This window comes from Coturnix japonica, unplaced genomic scaffold, assembly GCF_054131305.1.
Source record: "Coturnix japonica strain WE unplaced genomic scaffold, WE-NBRP24 Scf116, whole genome shotgun sequence".
In the NCBI taxonomy this organism is placed as follows: Eukaryota; Metazoa; Chordata; class Aves; order Galliformes; family Phasianidae; genus Coturnix; species Coturnix japonica.
This window is the reverse complement of record NW_028189019.1, coordinates 1-22,005: the sequence shown is the minus strand read 5'-3', so window position 1 is coordinate 22,005 and position 22,005 is coordinate 1. Positions and strand designations below refer to the sequence as shown.

The following is a 22,005-nucleotide window of genomic DNA, read 5'->3' as shown; positions in this document are numbered from 1 at the left end:
CTATCAGGATCGTTATTATCACCGCTAGTTTTTGTATCGGAGCAAAACGCGGCCGTGACGCTTCCAGGTCTCTCTCTGGCTGGAAGGTGAACTTTAGGAATCCCTCCCTCACTTGGCCGAAAGAGCTCAATTGATCTGTAAAGAAAAACGGGTCTATCTGCTTTTCCCCCCTCTTTTCTTCTTTCTCTCTCTCTCTGTTGATATATGGGCTCCATCCCACGGAGCCCAGGGATGCAGAAGCAGACGGGATGTTTACGCAGATCCCGCAGATAAGGGAAGAGCGGGGGGCTCCCGATGCGCTCTGAGCTCTGTCTGGAGGATCGTCTGTGGGTTCAGACATTCTTAAACCCAAACCCCACCGAGCTTAAAGGATTGAAATGCCGCCGTGCTTGGAATTGCTGAGCTCTGCCATGGGAGATAGAGCGGAGCTGGGGGACACTCGGGGGAAAGGGGACACGAGTGGGTGCCACAGAACCCGCTTTTCTCCCCTTTTCCCCCCTTATTTCAATGGGACGCTGCATAGATCCCCCCCCCCCCCACACCCAATGCCTGTGCGAATGGGGCGGGTGGTGAATAGGGGGGAAACGCAGCGAGAGCCGCATCAGTGGGGTCGGATCCCACTCGCGTGGGTGTGCAATAGCGTAGGATGAGTGTGCAACGCCGTAGGATCGAGTGTGAGCAGAGACGGGGAGGGGGGGTGGGCAAACAGAGCCTCGTTAACGTGCGTTTATCTCCCAAGAAAGGCGTAAAAACCGCACTCAGGTTTATTCTGGACTTTTCCTTAGCGGGGGCGTAAAGTACGCGGTGGTGAAGTGCTTCATTCTGAGAGGGTTTTCTATCACTTGGGAGATTTATCCTGCATTTACAGTCCGGATTTTTCCCCTCAATCATACGATGGGTGATAATAAATTATATATATATATATATATATATATATATAATATATATATATATATATATATATATCTGTGTTATATGCGTGTATATGTATTTAGAAAGTGAGGTTAAGTGTTGGCATCGAATATATCCGCGCTGCTCCCAACGAAAGGAAAAGGGGGAGGGGAATGGAGATGGGGAGGGGGGGGGGGGAACTTATCAAAGTGTTTAAAACCCAAATAAAAATAATAATTAAAAGAAGAAGAAGAAGGAGCTGCAGCCGCACTCCATCCATCACATTGAGATCCGCCAAATCGGAGCCGTTCCATCGGAACGAACGCTCGCCGATGACATTTATCTCTCCGAAGGGTCCGCACTTAAACGATCGGGACCGCAGCCGACGTACTTCGTTTTGGGTGGGGGGGTTAAAAGGGGGGGGGGATGTTTATGTGCTGTAGTCGACACAACAGAGTCGCGTCTTCAGATGACATTCAGTTATTCCTATAATCGCTCCATCATTTCAAGCGCAGAAAAAAAAAGGGAAGGGGCCGTTTTATGGGGCGAAGTAATTTGAAAGAAGATTCGCTCTTCGCAAAGTGCCTTATTCAGAAATGATCATAGCTTCGGTATTACCGAAATTAGACTCATCCACCCGCCTGAAGTAAGAAATATCGTCCTATTCCGCGCTTTTTATTAGCCAATCAAATTTCCTTCGGATCTCCATTTGTGATTTGCGAAAGCCAAAAAGAAAAAGGGAAGAAAAAAATAAATTATAGATATCTATATGTATAATTCCTCGAAAAGCTGAGTTTGAGCGGATTGATTATTTTGCCTTAATTTATTATTCTAATCACAGCCGCCGCCGCGCGATAATGCATCCATTAGGCGAAAAAATTCGTTTAGGTTTTATACTCGAAAATGGGCACAGATGATTTTGTAGAGACAAACGAATTTCTCGGGCATTAAATTTCTTTTTCTCTTGTCGTTGCGCGGATGGAGGCGGAGGGGGTGGAAAAGGGAGGGGGATAAACTTTGCGAGACAGACCGGGAAGAAAAGGCACTTCTGCCCCATTTCTAGACGTAGTTTTTTACCCCCAAGACCCCCCCACAATCCCGAGGCTCTTTTATCCTCAGTGCCGAAAATAAGCACGTAAATATCGGACCTCGAATCGAAGGGTAAAGGGATCAAGAAAGAGGGAGAGGGGATCCAAAAAGGGTGAGGGGAGCCAAAGGAAAAAGGGAGAAGGGAACCAAAGGAAAAGGGAGAAGGGAACCAAAGGAAAAGGGAGAAGGGAACCAAAGGAAAAGGGAGAAGGGAACCAAAGGAAAAGGGATGAGGGGACCCAAAGGAAAAGGGGACCAAAAAGGAGATAGGACACAAAAAGGGGATAGAGGACCCCCCTTAAAAAAAAGGGAGGGGGAGAGGGGACCCAAAAAAACGGGAGAATTGAAGCTGTTTTATAGACGGGAGAGAAACAACCGCCCGCAATGCCGCCGGAGCGAATGTGCGTACAGGTTACACTCAGCCTAGGAGGATAAAATCTCCTGTTCCCATTATGGAATTTATTATCTTGTCTGCCCGCTGGAAAATGGGGTCTCCATTGTGTTCTGGAAGCTGTTGTGGTCGTAGTTTCCCCCCTCGTAACTTTTAACTACCTGTTATAAAATTTATTGGCGGTTCGTAAAGTGAATAAAGTAATTTCCCTTCCATCCGGTTGTATTGCGACCTTTGTGTTGTTTGGGCAGACAGACACGCATCAGCCCGAAGGGGGGGGGGGAGGAGGAGAAAAATAAATAGTTGGCAGAAAGAGGGAGACTCCCCCCAACCCCTTTATTATATTTAATGATAAATAAAGGCTCAGAAATGAGAAATACCTGAAGAAACGTGCGCCTTTGGGTGTCTTTGGGGAGGGGGGGGGGTGAGAGGGGGAAGATGTTGCGGCAAAACGTGAAGTCTTCCTTATGTTCTAATGCTCAGCCCACTGTGTGTGTGTGGGGGGGGGGGTAACGTTTAGCATCAGGGGGGGCGGCGGGGGGGTTATTTCAGTCCCTGTAGGGGTAATTGTGAGCAAAAAAGCATCGCGGCTTTGGAGCTGTGCGCTCTTATGGACACGAGTTTGGTTCTCGTCGTGCATACATACAACGCAGGCCTTGGAACAGCGAGGAGATGCCGTTCCACCCACCCACCCACCCGCCTCTTTCCCCCCCTCCCGAATCTATATTTCGCTGAAAGAAATTATATAGAAATTAATTTAAAAAAATTAAAAAGAAAGAAACCCTAAAAGCGAACGGCCCCCGAATTGAGCCTTTCTGAAGCGTCGCGGCCCCGATACAACAAAGGGCGGAGGGGAGGGTTGGGGGGGGGGGGGGGGGGAGAGAATCGCATAGGGGAGATGGGAAAAGGCAACGGAGGAAATGCCAAAGGCGAATGATAAACCGGGGGGGGGGGGGGTTGGAAAAAGGGGTCCGTGGTGTGGGGGCGATAGGAATGGTAGAAAAGAGCTGGGAAGAGTTTCGGGGTCAATACCGCATCTCGGGCTGAAGTTCTGGGTGGGATTTGGGGGCGGCTCTGTGGAGTGGGGGGGGGCAACGAGGGTGGGGGGGGGGTGAAGGATGGATGTGGGGTGGGGGGGGGTGGGCAGAGCCCGTGTTTGCCCGTGGATGCGTCGTCCCCAACGGACTCAGCTGTGGGTGAAGGAGCGGTGATGCTCCCGCGGGGGCACCGCTGCGGCGGTCCCCAATTGGCGTTTCCTCTTTATTTTTTCCCTTCGAAAACGGTGTTTTCACAGCTCTAACTCCTCGCCTGCATCGTCAGAGCATCCTCATCTCTTAATTAATGTCGTTTGCAAACCGCTCTTGCCCCTTTCTTAGCTCCTCTGCTCTTTTTCCTCGTGTTTTTCCCCTATTATTACCCTCCCTCCCCCCCCCCGCTTTATTAATTACCAACACGGAGAGGAATAACGCTCAGCGCTGAGGGCCGAATCTCCTCAGTTCCAAAGGCTGAGGATTTAAGCGAGCGGCTTAATGAGCCGCTAATTAAAGCGAGAAAATCATCAAAAATTAATACAATTAATGATTAAAAAAAATCCTTCCACGATGGTGTTGGTGGCTTAAAAGAGAATAAAGGAGGGGGGGGGGGGAGAAAAAGGGGGAAAAAAGGGGGAAAAAAAAGGGAAATAAAAGGGGAAAATAAAAGGGGAAATAAAGGGGGGAAAGGGGAGAGAAGGGGGGGAAGGAAGGAAAAAATAATGTCTAATATTTATTAAGAAATAAAAGGAATTGTATAAACATGGCGACAGACGAGAGCATTTGCACTCGTCACACAAAAAAAAATGCAACGCATTCCTGGTTGTTTGCAGAAAATTTACAGCTGAGCAATAAAAGTTTACGACTGAATCACAAGTTGGATTGGCCACAGGAAGTCATGTGGACTCCATCCATGAACGTGAACTTTTTATTGTGGTTTCTCTTATGACTCTTTCGCAGGAGTCTTTTCCTTTAACAGTCCAAGCAGTGCCAGGGGTAGGATGGTATCCCCCCCTTCTCCCCCCCCCACCCTTACCCCCCCCCCCCCCCACCCTCCCCTCCTTTTAATTATTAGCGTGCTGCTGATGATTTTTTCTTTCTTGGAGGAGAGGGGAAAAAAAACCCCAAACAACAGCAAAACTCCCTCAGCCCCCCCTCATCCATCCCCCCCCCCTCCCCTTTTCCCTCTCCTCATCCTCTCTCCTCGGGGCTGGAATTCTCGGTTGCTTTGGGCATTTTGGCATTAATGAGTTTACTGCTGCGTCTGGTTGCCGCCTCCTATTCCCCACCCCCAGGGGCAAAACGCGGCGCATTTCCTTCTCAGGATGCGGTGATGAGGGGCACCAGCAGTTGTAAATACCTTTTTTTTTTAACCAAGCCCCCCCCTCCTCCTCCTCCTTCCCCCCCCTTAAAGAAAAGAGAGAGAGAGAAAGAGCGAGATTCCTCCTCAATCTCCCCCCATCCTTTTCCCCAAGCAGAAGAACTGTTTGGATTTTTTTTTTCCTTTTTTATTATTATTATTATTGTTTTTTTCTTGCTCGGAGCTGAAGCTGCGGCGTCAGTGGAAAACAGAAAGGCAGAAAAAAAAAAAAAAAAAGAGAGAGAGGGAGAGAAAAAGAGAAAGGGGGAGAGACGGGAGCCTCTGGTAAGTGTTCCCTTATTGGTTAAAATGTGTAACTAATGATCCATAGCGCGGGTGTTCGGGATAATGATGCATCGCGGTGCGAGAAGAGGGGAAGGCGAGGGGTGTAGCTTGGAGCTGCGGCGGGGCGGCAGAGATGCGCCTTCGGTCGGGGGAAGAAAGGGGGTCCGAGGACGCTGATGTCACGTCGGGGTGCGGGAGGTGGTCGGGGGTGCGGGGGGTTGGGGGGGGTTGTTGGGGGGGGTCGGGGTTGGGGGTCGCGCTGGGATGGAGGGGGGGGGGTGGGGGGAATCTGTGTGGGGGTCGGATGTAGCCGCACAACTTTTCCTTAAAAAAAAAGAGATGTATGAAATAATAATAAAGGGGGGAGCGCATGCGCGGAGGGGGATGGCCCGGCGCAGCACGGGTGGGTCGGCCAAGGCTGGGTTAGAGCCATATTTAATGAGCCGCGCTGCTAATTGCGTGTACGAGGTCCGGCCTTGCACGCCCATAACCCCCCCACCTTGTCGCAGCACCCCCCCCCACCACCAAACAGCTCGGGCCGGCGGCCTCGTCCTGCTTTGCTCCGCGTTAATTAATTTGCGAAGCGTTCGTAATTACGAAGCGAGCCGATTAAACGAGTAACACTTTGCATCCCAAAAGCTTTCCCCTCTTTTTATTGGGACCATCGGGTCGTTGTAACGCAGCGGTTTGGGTGCTCGGAGCTCTCCGTGGGTGGAGGGGGGGGGGTTTGTTGGGGGTCACCCCCCATTCCGCGGTCGCTCTGTGTTCTATGTTGATGTGAAGCATCGCTTTTTGGGGTGGGGGGGGCTCTGCTTTTCCTGCAAGTGGTTAATGCGGTGATGCCTTTTAGGTTTTATTTGCGTGGAAGTCCCTCCCCCCCCCTTCTCTCCCCCCTCCCTTCTCTCCCCCCCCCTCCCTTCTCTCTCGACCCCCCCCACCCTTCTCTCTCCCCCTTATTCCCCCCCATCCCCTCTTTTTTTCTCTCCCCCTGCAGCAATTTTAATTCAGGTTTAACGCGTGAGATTTAAGGGGTGACCCTTCCCCTGCTAACCTCCCCACCTACCTCTCCATCCGCCTTCCTCCCCACCTACCCATCCATCATCTAATCTTATCTATCTCCGTGTATACACCGCTGCCGTGCAAGGAGATATATAACTCGGTGACTTCATTTCCTCTCGAGGTTGCAGCTCCTTTTCTTCCTCGAGACATTCCCCTTCTGTTCCAAAAAAAAACACATGAATAAATAAATAATAATAATAGCAATTATTATTAATGATAATAATGAAAATCAAAGCTGTGAGATTTGCTGCAGGGCTGCGCTATGGGCTGCGGGAGCCCCTATATAGATATAGGGCCGGACAGCCGGACTCGCACTGATACAAGGACACAAATAAACGATAGAGCCCGGCTCGCATTGGGGTGGGGGAGGGGAGGCGATTTTCTGCCTTTTCCTCCTTTTTGGGTGCGATTTTGGGGTGTAACAGCGCTGAAACAGCCGGGAGGGAGGAAAAAGCTTCGCGATGGGTCTCGCTTTGCTGCCTGTTTGCCTTGTCGGGCTTTAAAACAAACGAATTACTTTAAATTCTTTGTTAATGTATATATATATATGTGCGTGTATTTTGCTCTTTCTTTCGCCCAAAAATGGCCTCCATGGTTTTAATTTGTATGGGTTCAATAGCGAAAGAGGCTGAAGTTCTCGGGTGGTTTCTAGCCGCGGTGCGATCCGTCAAAGGTGTTGGGTTTTTTTTTGGGGGGGGAAGCTGGTTGGGGGGGGGGACAGAGAATGAAATCCGAACAATAATTAAAGCGTAAAGGCGGGTTGAGGAAGTTTGGCGGTGCCGCTCTCTATTTTCTGCCTTTTGGCTTAATAGGGGAAATCTCTGCGTCGGCCTTTTGGGGTTGGGAATTATCGGGAGCGAAAGCGGAGCTGCGCTCGGACGGGTGGGCTTCAAGCGCAGCTGTGCGGAGCCGAAGCGCGTTTCCCTTCTTTACGATCATTATTCTTGTTATTTCTCGGTTTCTTTAATGCATAAACAGGCGGTTTGGGGCTGGGAGGAGAAATAAAAGGGTAGAAAATAGAGAGGAAAGAGACGGTTTTGTCGTCGTTTTGTTTGTTGGGAAGGAAGGGGGAAAAAAAAGAAAGAGATACAACCAGCACCACCCGGCGTTGTGTGAAGGCTGCGCCTCCAACTCGAGTCGTAAAGACATTTTATGAGCAAACAATGAGTGTTTATTGGAACCACATGATTACAGAAATAGGATCTTTTATTGTTTTCAGACCGATCCCGTCTGCCCCCCCCCCCTTCCTCCACCTCCTTCCCGGCCCCCGTTCGCTCCCCGTTTCCCCGAGGCCTGGAACCGACCCCAAACCCGGTTTTTAAAGCTCTCATTTTCGGTTTATTCACTGACGTTGTTGTCATCGTTCGGAGTGGAGCAGCGCCGAGAAACGTTTCAGGGCGAGGAGATGGAAAATAGCGATGATTTATGTGCTCCGAATTGGGTTTTTTGTGTGTGTGGGTTTTATTTCCCCCCTCTCCTCTTTATCCCCGAACTGAAGCCGAGGAAATAAATTGCGCCGTATATCGATAGCAGCAGCGCTCGGGAGGGATGCCACGTGTTATTGATACGGACTTGGGGGGGTATAACAGAAAGAAACGCTCCTCGACAGATGGAGCCGGGGGGGGGGGGGTTGGAAAGAAGTAATAATAAAAGAGGAGGATCGGACAGAAATTGAACATGGGAAACCGCTCTGTTCCAAACGCCGCCGAATGTGTTTACGGCGCCGTTTGATGCCCAAGTCTTGAACGCGGGGCTGTTTACAAATAGGGGCCTATTTACAAATAGGGGCCGAGGGGGGGCTGTTCACTCGTAGGGGTGTAAATAGGGCCGAGAGGGGGGTGAAGGTTTGGGGTGTGTTGGGAGAAGTGTGCGGTGCTCTGGGCTCAATCTCGGGGTTAAAGCAGCGCTCGATCCAACGCAGCGCGATCGCGTTGTGCCAAATCCGCGTTGTCAAAGCCGGCAAAAAAACAGAAAGCCCCCCCCCCCAAATAAAACCACCACAACCATCAACAAAACCAACTTGGAACTACAAAGAAGCGATGATAGGAAGGCGATTTCCCAACTTGTCTTGTGTGAAGGAATTCGGGTCCGGGGAACGAATCAAACAAACCCACCAGAAAGAATAGATGATCTACGGCCGCTGCGCCGCGTTAGGTGCGGTGCGGGACTCGGCCGTGAGCGGATCCATTTTCAGTGGGGCCGCAGTTCTTATGGGGCTGGGAGGGGGGTTTATTTTTGCACCAATAAATGTCACGATTGTCAGTTTATTCCTATTCTTCTTCTTATTTCTGGCCGTGTTTCCGGCCGCAGCGAAAGGATTTGGAGAGGGAAAGGCGCAAAGCTTGAGCTTGGGAAGGGAGGGGGGAAGAAAAAGCAGCGAGTGGCAGGGCGATAAAAATAATTAGTCATAGAGGGAAATTAGACTTTGGGAAGAGCTGCTGCGGAACATCGGGGATTAGGAGTGTTTTTCTGTGTGGGGATTTGGAGGGTTTGTGAGTGTTGTTCGCAAGGCTGCGATCCCCGCAGTGCGCAGGGGGAGGAAAACTAAAGCGGGGGTAAAAGGGGTGGGGGGAAGGGGGAAGAAATAGTTGGAATTGTCAGTGTTTGTGTTGAGGTCAGGGGTAAATAAATACATAAAGAGAGGGGGGAATAGAAATGAAAAGGGGCCTTTTCCTTTCGGATTTGTGTTCGCCGGGAAAGCGAAAGATTTGGGTCGGATTTAGGGGGTGAAAAGGGAAGAAATCGGGGTAGGGAACCCCGAAGTTTTTTTGGTAGCAAAGCGGTTTGACCTCCAGGCGGGGGTGTGAGGGGAAAAGGGAGCTCGGAAGGGAAGGGGGAGGCGGGGAGGAGGGGGAATGGAGGCGAAAAGCGGCCCAGTCTCCCTCCCCCTCCTCCCCAGACACAAACACAATAAAAGAAGTCCCCGAAATTGCGGTGTCTGGACGCAGTCTGCAGAGGACACGCTGCTCCCGCTGCCTTTGTCGCATGGGGACACACCTTGCTGTAAAAGGCTTTGTCCCCAGACTAAAGGGACACCGCTTCAATGGGGGGCGGGGAGGAAGGGCAAGGGAGGGGGAAAAAAAAAGGGCTAAGGGTGGGGAGGGGGGGGGAAAGGGAGTGGGAAGGGGGGGAGGAATTGAGGAGGGGGGGTGGAGGGAGAGAACAGAGCAATGCGGAAAGAAGGAGAGGAAAATAATGTAAATAAAAAGCAACCCTAAAATCATCCTCCCGCCGAGCTCCGTGCTGGGGATGGGGTGGGTGGGGGGTTGCGTGTATTGGGGGGGGGGACACGCTGTCTCACAGGTAGGACCCCCCTTATTTCGCCCCCCTCTCTTCCCCCCTCCCTTCTCGGAGCGTTTAAATTCCCGCACGTTTTTGTTTACTTGTTTTGTATACTGCCACCAAGTGACAGAAACTCGCACGTCCGCAATTTGGTGCCTTTCCTTCCCCCCCCCCCACCACAACCAAACCCCCCAACAACTCTTACCCGTGTCTTAAAGGGCTCAGGGAGGGGGGGTCTGTATGGAAGGGGGGGTGGGGGGGTCACAGAGGTGTGTGGGGGCGGCTGAGAGTGGGACGGGGAGAGGGAAAATCCCCCCCTACTTCGCACAGATCTTCCCATACTTTAACACTGGGGCTGTGGCCCCCCCCGCCCATAAACCTTCTTCCGAACCGTTCCAAACTGCCCAAAGTTTCTCAAAGCCGCTTCAGACCCCGCCGGTGCACTTTGTGTCGGTGCACTTTGTGTAAAATCAGCGTTTTTCTTTCACTTTTTTTCCCCTTCTTTTCTTCCTTTTTATTAATTTATTCCTTCCTTTATTTTTCCCCATTTTCTCCCTTTTTTAAACCCTTTCCCCCCCTTCCTTCTCTTTATCTTTTCTTCTTTTTTCCCCTTTTTTCCTCTTTTTCATTCTTTCTTTCTTTCCCCCTTTTCCTTTTCTTTCCTTATTTCCCTTCTCTCCTTTTCTCCCTTTTCCTTTTCACCTCTTTTCTCCCCCCTTCTTTTTCCACCCCCCCACCCCCTTTTATCCTCCTTTCCTTTTTTCACCCTTCCTTTCTCCATCTCTTTCTTCTTTCCCTTTTTCCTCCTAACCGCCCCTCGTTCCACATCACCCTGTTTTAAATCACTCCAATCTACACCAACACATAAAACCAGATAAGGAATGTCAACCCAGGAACTGCTCCCCCCCCCCGAAAATATGCGTGTATTTAAGCAAATTCTCAAACATGAAATTGTTGCTCGATTAAAGACGATGTGAACGTATAAATCCAATGGGGCCGCCTCCAAATATATCGTTTAATTCTCCCTAAGTGATCGCCTCTTAAAAAACACCAACAAAAAAAACCCCAGCAAACCATCATTAAACCAAACGATTATTGTTTCCTGAATGATCGCTCTGTATTTTTCCCCCCTTCCTCGCGACCTACGATTCAATTTCTCCCTCCGTATCTGCGAGGAATGAAGTGCAAAACTGCCTTTAGTTAATGACGACCATTTTTCTCACTCCGAGTTATCCTTGCTGGTGCTCAGGAACGTCGTTCTCCTTTATAACCCTCTCAACTCAACCCGAATTGAGCAAAACCTCTTCTTTTCCTATATTACGCCATAAAGTGGTGGCCGTGACGTCATGAGTGCCGCTGTCCCTTTGTATTTCCCCTCTTGTTTACCAGTGGGATTTTAGGCAACGTCACACAAAGAACCCCCACCCCACCCCCTCCCCCTCCTCCCCCCCTTTCCTATCCCTTAAATTTAACAGAAAAAAAAAGCCCAAATCTGATTATTTGATCCTATCCAAACATCGCAACGTGCGGCCAAAGAGTTGCGAGAGCCACAAGATCGGGACGGAATAAAAAGGGACGTTTTCACTTCTATGAGCGAAAGGGAAATCATCATCATCATCATCATCATCATGATAATAATAGAGCTAATAACAGCAATAATATCACACCCTCCTCCCTGCACCCGCCTCACTTTTAGCACAGGAGCCCCCAGGAATGTCTCGCATCCTCCAAACACTGCCCTGGAAACAACAGCTCCGCGATTTTCTTCTCTCCCTACAAAAGTTGGGGGCTTTTATCCCCTTTCCCCCCCTTCTTTTATTTGTTTCTTTCATTTTTAGACCTTCTGATGTTGTTTCTTGTCTAGTTGTTCCTCTGTTTTATTTTGGGGGGGTGGGAGACCCATCCGGGTGCATTCGTGAGTCCTTTGGGTTGAAGGGGGGAGGAAGGGGTGTGCGCCCATAAATCTGAGGAAGGAGAGAGAGAAAAGGCGAGGAAAAAAGCAAAAAGAGGAGAGCAAAAAGAGACGAAATCAATCATCGAAGAGGAGAAAACAGAAATGAAACCTTAAAAAGAAAGAAAAAGAAAGTGCCAGAAAGTGCTGCGAGGAAAGAGGGAATCCATGTCAGGAGGAGGGACGCATTAATTTCTCGTCCCCGCACACCTCCCCCGCTTCCTGTTGGGCAGACACGTGTTTTGAACAATTTCCAGAATTCAGTCCTTTTTCTTCTTCTTTTCTTACCCTTTTTTACACCCCCACCCCCCCCTTTACAACCACCCCTTCACCCCCCTCACCCTTTCCCTGCAAATCTAAAGAGAAAAATCCCCATCAGCGCTTTATTAGCGCCGTTATTAGACGTGCAACCACACTCACGCATAGAACACACATCTCTATCCATAGGGCACGTACCCCCCCCCTCACCCCATTTAACCCCCCCCCCTATATCCCCCCCTTTATCCCCCGGTTCATCCCGGCCTCTCCCGTTTCTCTTCTCCCCCAAACCCCATTCCGAGAAGCGGAGCAGCTCAACAACAAACAAACGTTGAAGGCCATTTCCCACCGCCCCGCAGCAAAAATCAATAGGAAGAAAAGCCAAGCAGTTCCAACCCCCCCACACAGCCACCCCTCCCTCCCTCTAGTGTCTTTATTTTGCCATAGGGCGAAATTTTATTATATATATATATAGATAAAGCGAGGAAACGGTGCCGCGTTCTGCGTTTTACTTTGCTTTTATTTCACTTTTTAAGCTCTTCTCAGAGAGGTTTTATTTAAGGGGGTGTGTGTGTGTGTGTTCATCTCGTTAATGACGGCTCTGCACTTCCTCGTGCTGGAGACGCGTTAATTGGCAAATAAACCCTCAACACACACAACATCCCCCCCCTACACCCCCCGCCGACCCCCCCCCCCACCCCTCCTTATTCCCTTTCCAAAAGCAAAACAAAACTTCGAGCCGCCTCCGGAGCTTCGAACTCCATTCGGGGCCGAAGGGGAGATTTCTTCCTCTTTAGATGACGACGTTTATATTTTTAATTAGGAGCCGCCCGGACTGCTCCGAGGCTGTAATTATGGGATGGAAGGGGGGGGAGTGAAGGAGGGAAGAGACGGCTCCAAAAACAATGCGAACCATTTCGGGGAGAGGCAGCCGGTGGCGCAGAACCCGCCGGCACTTCGGGGTTGTGATCGTGATGCCTTTTTCCTTTCCGAGTTTGGATTCTTCCTTCCTTTATTTTCCCTTCATTTTCTCTCTTTTTTTTTTTTTTTTCATTTCTTTTTAATTTTTAATTCTCTTCGCTTTTTCCTATTTTTTATTTTTCCTTTTTTTTTAATTACGATTTTTCCTTTATTTAACATTTATCCTTTTTTTATTTGTTCCTTTTTCTCCCTTTTAATTTTCCCTTTTATCTCCTTTTTTAAATTATTATTATTATTATTAAGATTTTTCTTCTTTATTTCCCCTTTTCTTTTTTTTCTCTTTTAATTTTCCTTTAATTTTCCTTCCTTATTTCTTTTCTATTTCCTTTCCCCTTTTTCTCCCTCTTCATTTTTCTCCCCTCTTCACCCCCCCCTTTTTTACCCCCCTTCACCCTCCCCCCTCCTCACCCCACCCTTTTCATTTCTACACCCCCCTCCCTTTAAAATCTCTCTTTATTATCATTTTCGTAGCGTTATTTTACAGCAAAAGTAACATCAGGGCAGGGAAGCCCCGTTGTAAAAGAGCAAGGAATAAATTCCCAGCCAAAGCCCCCAAATAAATAATTGGGGGCTCACGTGTGCCATAAATGTCAAGTTAAATAATAAAAAAAGGAAAGGGGGGGGGGGGGCCGGGGGGGGAGGGGGGGGGGAGAAGGAGGGGGGGGTTTAAAGCAGAGATAACGTACACAAGTGAAATCGGTTTAAATAAAAAGGCTTTTAATGGCATCGCTGTGTTTACCTCCGAGAGCTTCGAGCGCTGAAGTACGGGCAGGGGTCGGTGTGTATTGCATTGCTGTAGGTGTGGGTACAGCATAAAGGGGGGGGGGGCATCGCCCCTCTGTTCTGATGGTGTGTGACCCCCCCCCCCATTTCCCCACAGGTCTGTTACCCAAAAGAGGCTTTTGTGCGGAAAAACAAAGCTCCAAATAATGAAGAAATAAACCTCAGCTTTAACCATTCTATTTATTTATTTTTGGGGGGGATTCAGTAATGCGGGAGGAGGGGGGGGTCACAATGAGGGGGGGGGTGACCCCATCTGTGTGTACGGCCCCGCCGAGGGGGGAGGGCGGTGTATGTTATGGGGGGGGGGGACGCAGGCCGGGCTCAGCCCCAAGCGGTCACGTGGCCGCAACAAACAACAAATCCCAGCCATCCCCAGCGCCCGCAAACAGCGGCTGACAGCAGCAGCGCCTCGGGGGTGGGGGGGGGAGCTGTTAAAGGGGGGGGGGGGCACCGATTTGGATTTGTTTCCTTTCAGTAATTACAAGGAGGATAGAAAACACATGTGTTGGGATGGCGTTTTTTTTCCTTTGGATTTTTTTAAGCCTTTTCCCCCCCCCAGCCCCCCCCCCCTTTTCCTAAATCAGTTCATCAATTCGCTAATTATAGTTCAGGAAGAGGGGGGGGGAATCTCCCGACATGTATTTTGAGTTCCTCACCCCCCCCACACATACCTCATCTTTTCTCTCTTCCCTCTCTCTATGAACATCAGAGTGGGGAGAAAAGGAGTTGGGGGCCAAAAAGTGCTTGGAGAGGTTGAATGTGTGTCTGTGTGGGGGGGGATATATGGCATATGAGTTTGAATGTTATTGGGGGTTTCTATGGGGGCTTTTCGGGGAACAAAGAGCAAGTCCTATTTGAGAGCTACTCGAAGTCAGTGTACATATTTCCACTGCTGTGTAGCACTTTTAATAAAACATCTGTTCTTGCTTCTGCTGATGAGTTTACATAATTGTTTGCAGACCAATTTAACCAGAAAGAGCCCCACATATTCCCTGTGCGTGTCCTCGTTGTGGGGGGGGGGGAGGGTGTATTTGGGAAAAGGGGGGATAAATGCTATTATTATTATTATTATTATTATTTTTGTCATGGTGTATTTGGACGAAAAGCTTTCAAGAAATCCTCAAACTGATTGAAAATATCGATAAGGAGGGGGGGGGGATATTATATATATGGGATGTATAGATTTATTGTATATATATATATATGGAGGGACTGCAGTGGGTAAAGCGCCCTTTTAGGGTGGATGAGGCGTTGTGTTCGCTGGAGCATTTTTGGGGTGGATGAGCTCTTTTTTAGTATTATGATGATTCTTTGTGTGTGTGTCTGTGTGTGTTTTCTCCCCTCTCCCCCCCCTCCAACCTCCCCCCTCTCCCTGTGTCTCTTTTCTGGCCGATTTTGAGCGTGGGAGCGGGTTCTGTGTGCAGTTTCTGTGCGGCAGCTGGTTTGTGTTCACTATAAATCGAGCGGACTTTAAGACTTGCCCTCTGTTTAGAGAAGTCATAAACACTTAACTTTCTCGACTCCCAGTCACACGTTTATCACACAGGTCTGGGATACAACAGCCCCCCGAGCACTAGACAAAAAAAAAAGAATATATATGTATATAAAATAAAAGGGAAGATGGGGTTGGGGGTGGGGGTGGGGGTAAAGCAAAGCAAAAACAGAGTGATAAAATCACGATAAAGAACCCAAAAGGAGACAGTGCAGCACCGCTCTCCCCTCTCAACTTTGGAGGAGTGGGTACCGCTCTCGTTGCCCTTCCCATGGGTGCCCCACGGTTTTCAGACCCACGGAGCTGAGTCACTTCCAATGCAGACGCAGGACAAGACCCCCATCCCTCCCTCCATCCCTGGGTTGGAACTCAATGGCAGCGATACCAACGTAATAACTAGAAGCAGCTCGCGGGGTTTCCCAAGTAACCCATCCCAGGGCCGGGGGCTGCAGAGCTGAGACCCCCCCCCATCCAACAAAGGGGCAGCGCTCAACAGAAACCCTCTGAAATCTCATTTCTGTGCTTTTTTTCCCCCCCTTTTTTCCCTAAATCCCCTCTCAGGCTCCGCCAAAGTTGTTGGGCGAAGAGGGAGGAAGAAGAGGGGAACGAAAGCAAAACTGAAGTTCGTTGTAGGTTTTTTTGTTTGGCTTTTTTATTGAGGGGGGGGAGAGAAGGGGGGAAGGAAGGGGGTGGACTCCTGGACACCTCCCCCACGTCTTTCAGTCTGAGATGTGTCCAAGTTGGGCAGCGTTGAGGTGAAGTCACTGCACACCCCAATAAAGTCCATCACTAAAGATCGCGGCTCACACACACTCAGTTCTCTCCTCCTGTTGGGTCCCAAACTTATTTTTTTCCCTTGGTGACACTCAGGAGGATCCTTCACGTTATAGAAGATGAATAAACGAGCTTTTTTCCCCTTCCTTTTCCTTTTATTTTTTCTTTTTTTTTTTTTCGGTTGTAGTCTCGTTTATGGTTTTATTGCTACCATTGATTACTTTTGCTTTGTTACACAGAGGAAAAAGCGATAAATCCGTTGGCATCCGGGTTCCTGTTATAGCTGGGGGGAAAAATATACAGCCCCCCCCCTTCCCCCTTCCAGCCCCCCGGGCCCTTCTTTGTCAGCTCAATCTTTTCGAAATACATCGCTAAAAAGGAACGAAGTGCATTGATGGTGAGCAAACAAACGCTCTCAGCTTCGAACTGGAGTGTGCGCCCAGAGGGGGCTCTCCCAACCCAACACCCGTCTGAATTCAAAAGCCTTGGATCCCCCGAAGGTTTGGGAGGCCGAGCTTCCCCCTTCCTTCGTGGGGGTTTGTAAAATAGGAAAGCAAGCAGGATTGAGAGAGCCCCGCGCTGTGAGCAGAGCTTGCAGGTAGTTCCACATCTCAGGGGCCACTGATGGCTCGAGATAATTGCGACGAAAAAATCAGATGAAATCAGATGAGATTCATTCCCGTCACTCCTGGGCTCAACCAGCCCAAAGGAGAAGGAACTGAATCCCCTCTTCTCGTCTCACCCAATATTTGCCATCCAACTTTCCCCATCAGCTACAAATACCCGCAGCCCCCAATGGCTGCGGCCACGAACCACGAGGTCCCGTCCTCAGCCCCCACAACACCGCGTTCCTGTTTGCCCCCACTTCGCCTTTATTATTATTTTTTTACTGCTGGAAAAAAAACAACCTTTAGATTTATCCTTCCAACACCGAGGACGAGGAAGGAGAAGTGCAAAGAGGGGAAACGTCAAACTGCAAACCAGGGGATGCGAACTTCGGGCTGACGTGAGCTCGCAGTGCTGCGTGTTCGTGCTCTGTCTGTCTGTCCTCCCTTTTATCTCTTCCCCCCCCCCTTTTCCCCCTCCCAGAGACACACTTTAGGAACGCTCTGAAAGACGTTATCAGTCAGAAGTCCGCCATGTTTCCCCCCCACCCCCTCCAACCCTAAACCCCCTCCCACCCTCACTCCCCCTCAGCTTTTCTCTTTATGTAATATTTTCTCATCAGAAACACAAAACGTTTTGGTTCCGTGATGTTGACCAAGGCTGTAACAGAATGAGGAGGTTGAGGGGTGGGGGGGTTGGTGGAGGTGTGTGGGGGGGATAAATAATAATACAAAAAGTCCCGATAATTTATGGCTTATATTCTGCGGACATCTGAGATTTATGGCCGTGAATTCTGAGCTGTTTTATTACGAGATATTAAGCAAACATTTCTTTAAATAAAAAAAAAAAAAGGGGGGGGGGGGGGATAAAAAAAGAACCGAAGGGGTTGAGGGGGTGGGGGGGTGGGGAATGGGGGGGGAAATAAAGGCGAAAAACCACACCAGTGCGTCTAAACCTCAGCGTCTCCAACGGGAAAATGGGAAAAGGGGGGGGGGGGAGGAGGGAGAAAAGTTGGGTTGGGAAATCCGTGCCAACCCCCCACTGGGCTGCAGTGCCCCCCCTCCCCATCCTCCCCCCCTTCTCATCCAGCATGAACACTGCGCCGCTTGGGGCTCCGTTCCTTCTCCACACCCCCTCCCCCCTTTTTCACACACCCCCCCCAACAAAATAAACCACCGGAGCCGAAGGGGGGGTCATTTTGGGGGTGCAGGACTTACTTTCAATGCACACTTAGTTTCAACTAGGGAATCAACAGAAGCAAAAGCAATTTTTCCTTTTTGACACCCGCCTCCCCCATGGCTCCCCCCGGTCAGCTGACTTTGTCATTTTGTCTGGTCCTGGAGCAGAGCCTTCCCTATAACAATCTAGTTCAGACTACAAACTGGAGACAGAAATAAATATTAAAGAAATCACACAGCCAGGTATAGAGGACGCTATGAATTCCTATTTCACAAACCCATCTTTATCCTGCCATCTAACCAGTGGCCAAGAGGTGCTTCCAACGTAGCCCTCAATTCAACTGCCTATGACCCTGTCAGGCATTTTTCTACTTATGGAGCAGCCGTTGCTCAAAACCGGATTTATTCTTCTCCTTTTTATTCACCGCAAGATAATGTTGTGTTTAGCTCCAGCCGAGGACCTTATGACTATGGATCTAATGCTTTTTTACCAAGAAAAAGACATGCTTTCTAGCTGCAGGCAAAATTCTATGGGACATAATACACAGACATCAATCGCACAGGATTTTACCAGTGACCAAAACAGGAACACTTCGCAAGAACAAAAAACTAGCATTCAAATATACCCATGGATGCAGCGTATGAACTCCCACAGTGGTAAGTTTACAGCTCGGAGATATAAATTAAATAAACTGAACCATCTTTACGACCTTCTCCCTAGCAGAACAGGCTGAGCGACTTTTTATGGCCCCATAAAAACAATAATATAGCTCCTTCACAGTTGCAGCTACAGGCCTTTTATTTGTTAAGTTGTTGCAAGCAAATATGGCTTGTTATGCTCTTTCTAATTAAAAGACTTCGAGAGTGTAAAATATCTATAATAAAGTGCAGCGAGCTCTGCTCGGGAGTTAAGCACAAAATATTACTGGGGGGAAATAAGTTTTAATGACGGGGGCTGGAAGTGTGGCTGTGCTGCAAGCAGGACGAGGGGGCTCAACGCCCTCCCCTCTCCCCTCAAATTGGGTGGGAAAGGGAGGAAAATGGTTGGGGGGTGGGGGAGAGAGAGAGGGACAGGGAGAGAAAAAGAGGGGGAGAAAGGGGGGATGAGAGGGAAAGGGAGGGGGGAGGAGAGGGGAGAGGGGGGAGATGGAGAAAGAAGGAGGTGAAGGAGAAAGAGATGAAAGAGGGGATGGAAAAAGGGGGAAGGAAGAGGAGGAAGAGAGGGGAGATGGAAAAAATAGACACGAGGGAAAATAGAGAAAAATGGAGGGGAGGAAGGAAAATAGAAAGGGAGAGGAAATGAGGAAATAGAGGGGAGGATAGAGGAAAATAAGGAGTGAGCAGAAAAATGAAGAGATAGAAGGGAAAAATAAAGAGAAAATAGGGAATAGAAGGAGGGAAGGAATGAGGGAGGGAGAGAAAGAGAGGGATAGAAGAGAAAAAATGGGATGTAAAGGAGAAAATTAGGAGGAAAAAAAGAGGGAAAATTAAGGGGGGTAAAGGGGAAAATTAAGGAGAAATGGGGAAAATTAAAGGGAAATGGGATAAGGGGAATGAGAATTTCAAGGGGAAAAATAGAGGAATTAAAGAGGGAAAATAGAGAAAATAAAGAAGGGAAAATAGAGAAAATAAAGAAGGAAAAATAGAGAAAATAAAGAGGGAGAAACAGAGGGCAAGATGGCAAAATAATAGGAGAAATAAATAAAAATCTGGGCTAAAATCGAGCATGCGGGGGGAGGGTGGGTGTGAGGGGGGATCCGTCCACGGGGGGTGCGGGGGGAGGGGGGGGTCGGGCGCTGCCCCCCGAGCTCACGATTTTTAGTGTGTTTTGTCTCGGTTCCCCCAGGCGTGGGTTACGGGGCCGACCGCCGACGGGCCGTCAGATTTATTCCCGTTACCAAACGTTGGAGCTGGAGAAGGAATTTCATTTCAACCGCTACCTGACGAGACGGAGGCGGATCGAATCGCCAACGCTCTGTGTCTGACGGAACGGCAGATCAAGATTTGGTTTCAAAACCGAAGGATGAAATGGAAAAAAGAAAGCAACTTAGCTCTACCCTCTCCGGGGCCGCTGGTGGAACCGCGGCCGCAGCCGCCGATAGTTTGGCCAAGGAAGAGAAGCGAGAAGAGACAGAAGAGGAGAAACAGAAGGAGTGAAAAGTGGCAGCGCTCCCCCCCAACCCACCCCCCATTCCGACCCCCCTTTTCCTCCCCTTTAAAGATAAAAACAACCCCCGCCTTCCCTCTCCCCCCCCCCCCACCCCACTCCCCACCCCACACCCCGTATTTATCGCTGCACAATGTTATTATTATTATTATTATAAAGAAGAAAAGGGGGGGTGAGGGTCGGGGGGGGTGGTCTGGGGGGGGGATTGGAGGATAGGCGTTAAAAAAATACCCCTGTGAAACGTGGAGGATGTGGACACCCCAAACGTGGAGATGTGGACACCCCCTCCTCCGCGCTGCTGCCACACTTCGCCCCCCTCCCCCCCCCCCCATACACACACTCTCCTACTCTCCCCCCTCCCAACTTCCCTATCCCCCCCCTCCCCTGCACACACATCGCCTATTTATCTCACTCGGATGAAGACTGTTGAAGCCGCACACTTCTCCCCCCCCACACACCTAAAACACACACACCCTGACCCCCCCCCCAACCCCACTCCACACACACACACACACACCCCTCCACCAAAATTGGCTCGCAGAGGCTCGGCCCCAGGCGCTGCGCTGGGAGATGGGCTCAGCCCACTCAGTCCCCCCCCAACCCCCCCATTAACACCCATTTTTCCTCCCTTGGTGAGAATCTCAACCCACCCCCTCTTATCCCCCCCCCCCCCCCCCACGTAAATACCCAGAGACCCCTCCTTGTATTTAAGCAGCTACCTGGGCTCATCACTGCATACTACAAACTGTGACAGTTTCTGTGTGAATATTTTTAACTGTGTTCGTGGTTCCTGTATTTATATTTATGTTTAGCACTGTAATGTTCCACGGTATAAAAGTGAATGGAGTTCTATAGCGGTAGAAAAGGGGAGAAAAAGAGGGGAAAAAATAATTAAAAAAAGAAAAAAAAAGAAAGAAAAAGGGGAATCTCGTTGTTACACCCTCATGTATAAAGGTCATGTCCAGAGGACTATGCTGAGTATTTAATAAAAACCGAATCTTATTTTTCAAGTTTATAGAATGGCCTCTGAGCGTCAGTTGGAACCTTTCCTGTCGGTTAACAGCCTGCGAGAAAGTTCACTGATCTCCTCCTGTGTGTTGTCCCTAATATTCAGCCCCTCTTCTTCCCTCCCTCCTCACCTCTCCCGTTCCGAAATCAGCCGAAAGATAAAGAAATGAGGGGATAAAAAGCCCCCAAACCCCATAGGAGAGGAGCGGTGGTGATTTGAGGATGGGGAGGGGGGGAGAGGTTGGAAATACATTTTGCTTTGTCTCCTTGACTTCGTCTTGTTACTGTATTGTTCGGTGGCATCGGGAATCCATGCCTCACCTCTCGCTTCGTGATTAAAATGGATTTCCAAAGTTCAAAACAGTATATATTTCTTATTGCAACCTCCTCGCCCGATGCCGGGTCAAAGGTTTGCGGATCCCTTTATTTTTTCCTCCTCTCGTTCCGATCGTTCCTCTCAGCTCCCCCCCCCCCACAAGCCCAACATCCCCCCCCCCCCCCATTTAAACCCCCATCTCGACCCCATCAACCTTTCCCAGGGAGGTGGGGAGGGGGGGGACACACACACGGCCACTTTTCTCCTCCAACTCATCCTTAGGAGAAGCGGAAACGCAACGAGACGAACGGCAGCGGATGGGACGCGGATAACGCAATGAGAAACCTTAAAAGAGAGAATAAAAACAACCCCGCTTTTCCTTTTTTTCTCCCTTCTTTTGTCAGCTCTCTCCTTATTTACTCGGCAATTCGCACCCAACCATGGTAACACTGCCCCGGAGCCGTTCAGTCCCCTTCAAGTATTCGCTTGTTGTCTCCCTTTTATTATGATCGTGTGTTTTATTGTATGAAACGCTCAGGATTCGGTGCGCAGCGACCACTGGCAAGCAAGGAAATAAGCACAAAAATAAAGGGAAGAAAGGAAAAAAAAAGAAGAAATAATATCAAATAAAACCCCCCCCGGAGGATTTGGGGTTTTCTTTATTGCAGCCCATCTTTTGCTCGTCTCCAAGCTGGAATGTGCAGGCGGTGTTTGAAAGAGGAAAACAACAGCAGGAAAAAAAACCTCCCTTTAGAACGAAAAGAGAAGAAACGAAGAGCAGAAGGCGAAGGGAGAGACGTGAGAATGGAGCGGGGGGGGGTGTTTTGGGTGTAAAGCAATCGGAATTTCTACCCACCTCCCCCTTAGAAAATAAAAAGGAGGTAAAAAAAAGAAGAGGCCAGAACAGACACCTCTCCATAGCGCACATCTCTAACTCAGCGTCTGCGGAGGGAAGGAACGCACCCGGCTCATTCTGCAGGCATTCTTAAGGCATTGGATGGATACGGAACACAGAGCAACGTGCTCGGATATGGAACGTGCACCCCACAGCTCGGCGGGGTGGGGGTTCGCAATTGAGCCCCCCCCCCCTCGCTTCTTAACCC

General features: G+C 49.5%; 1 protein-coding gene and 1 long non-coding RNA gene across 2 annotated transcripts; both read left to right on the top strand.

Annotated features, from left to right (window-relative positions):
* Positions 1-4,945: 4,945 nt before the first annotated feature.
* Positions 4,946-13,535, top strand: LOC146751185 (uncharacterized). The gene is made up of 2 exons (XR_014941807.1): positions 4,946-5,047; positions 13,459-13,535. It is a non-coding gene; the product is annotated as an uncharacterized LOC146751185 (long non-coding RNA).
* A 3,809-nt stretch (positions 13,536-17,344) lies between these two features.
* On the top strand, positions 17,345-19,677 carry HOXC6 (homeobox C6). Its single transcript, XM_015850337.2, is given in 7 exon segments — positions 17,345-17,732; positions 17,735-17,895; positions 17,897-18,068; positions 19,258-19,281; positions 19,284-19,373; positions 19,376-19,456; positions 19,459-19,677. Coding segments are annotated over 7 exon segments (702 nt in total). The 5' UTR covers positions 17,345-17,668; the 3' UTR covers positions 19,569-19,677.
* The last annotated feature ends 2,328 nt before the right edge of the window (positions 19,678-22,005 follow it).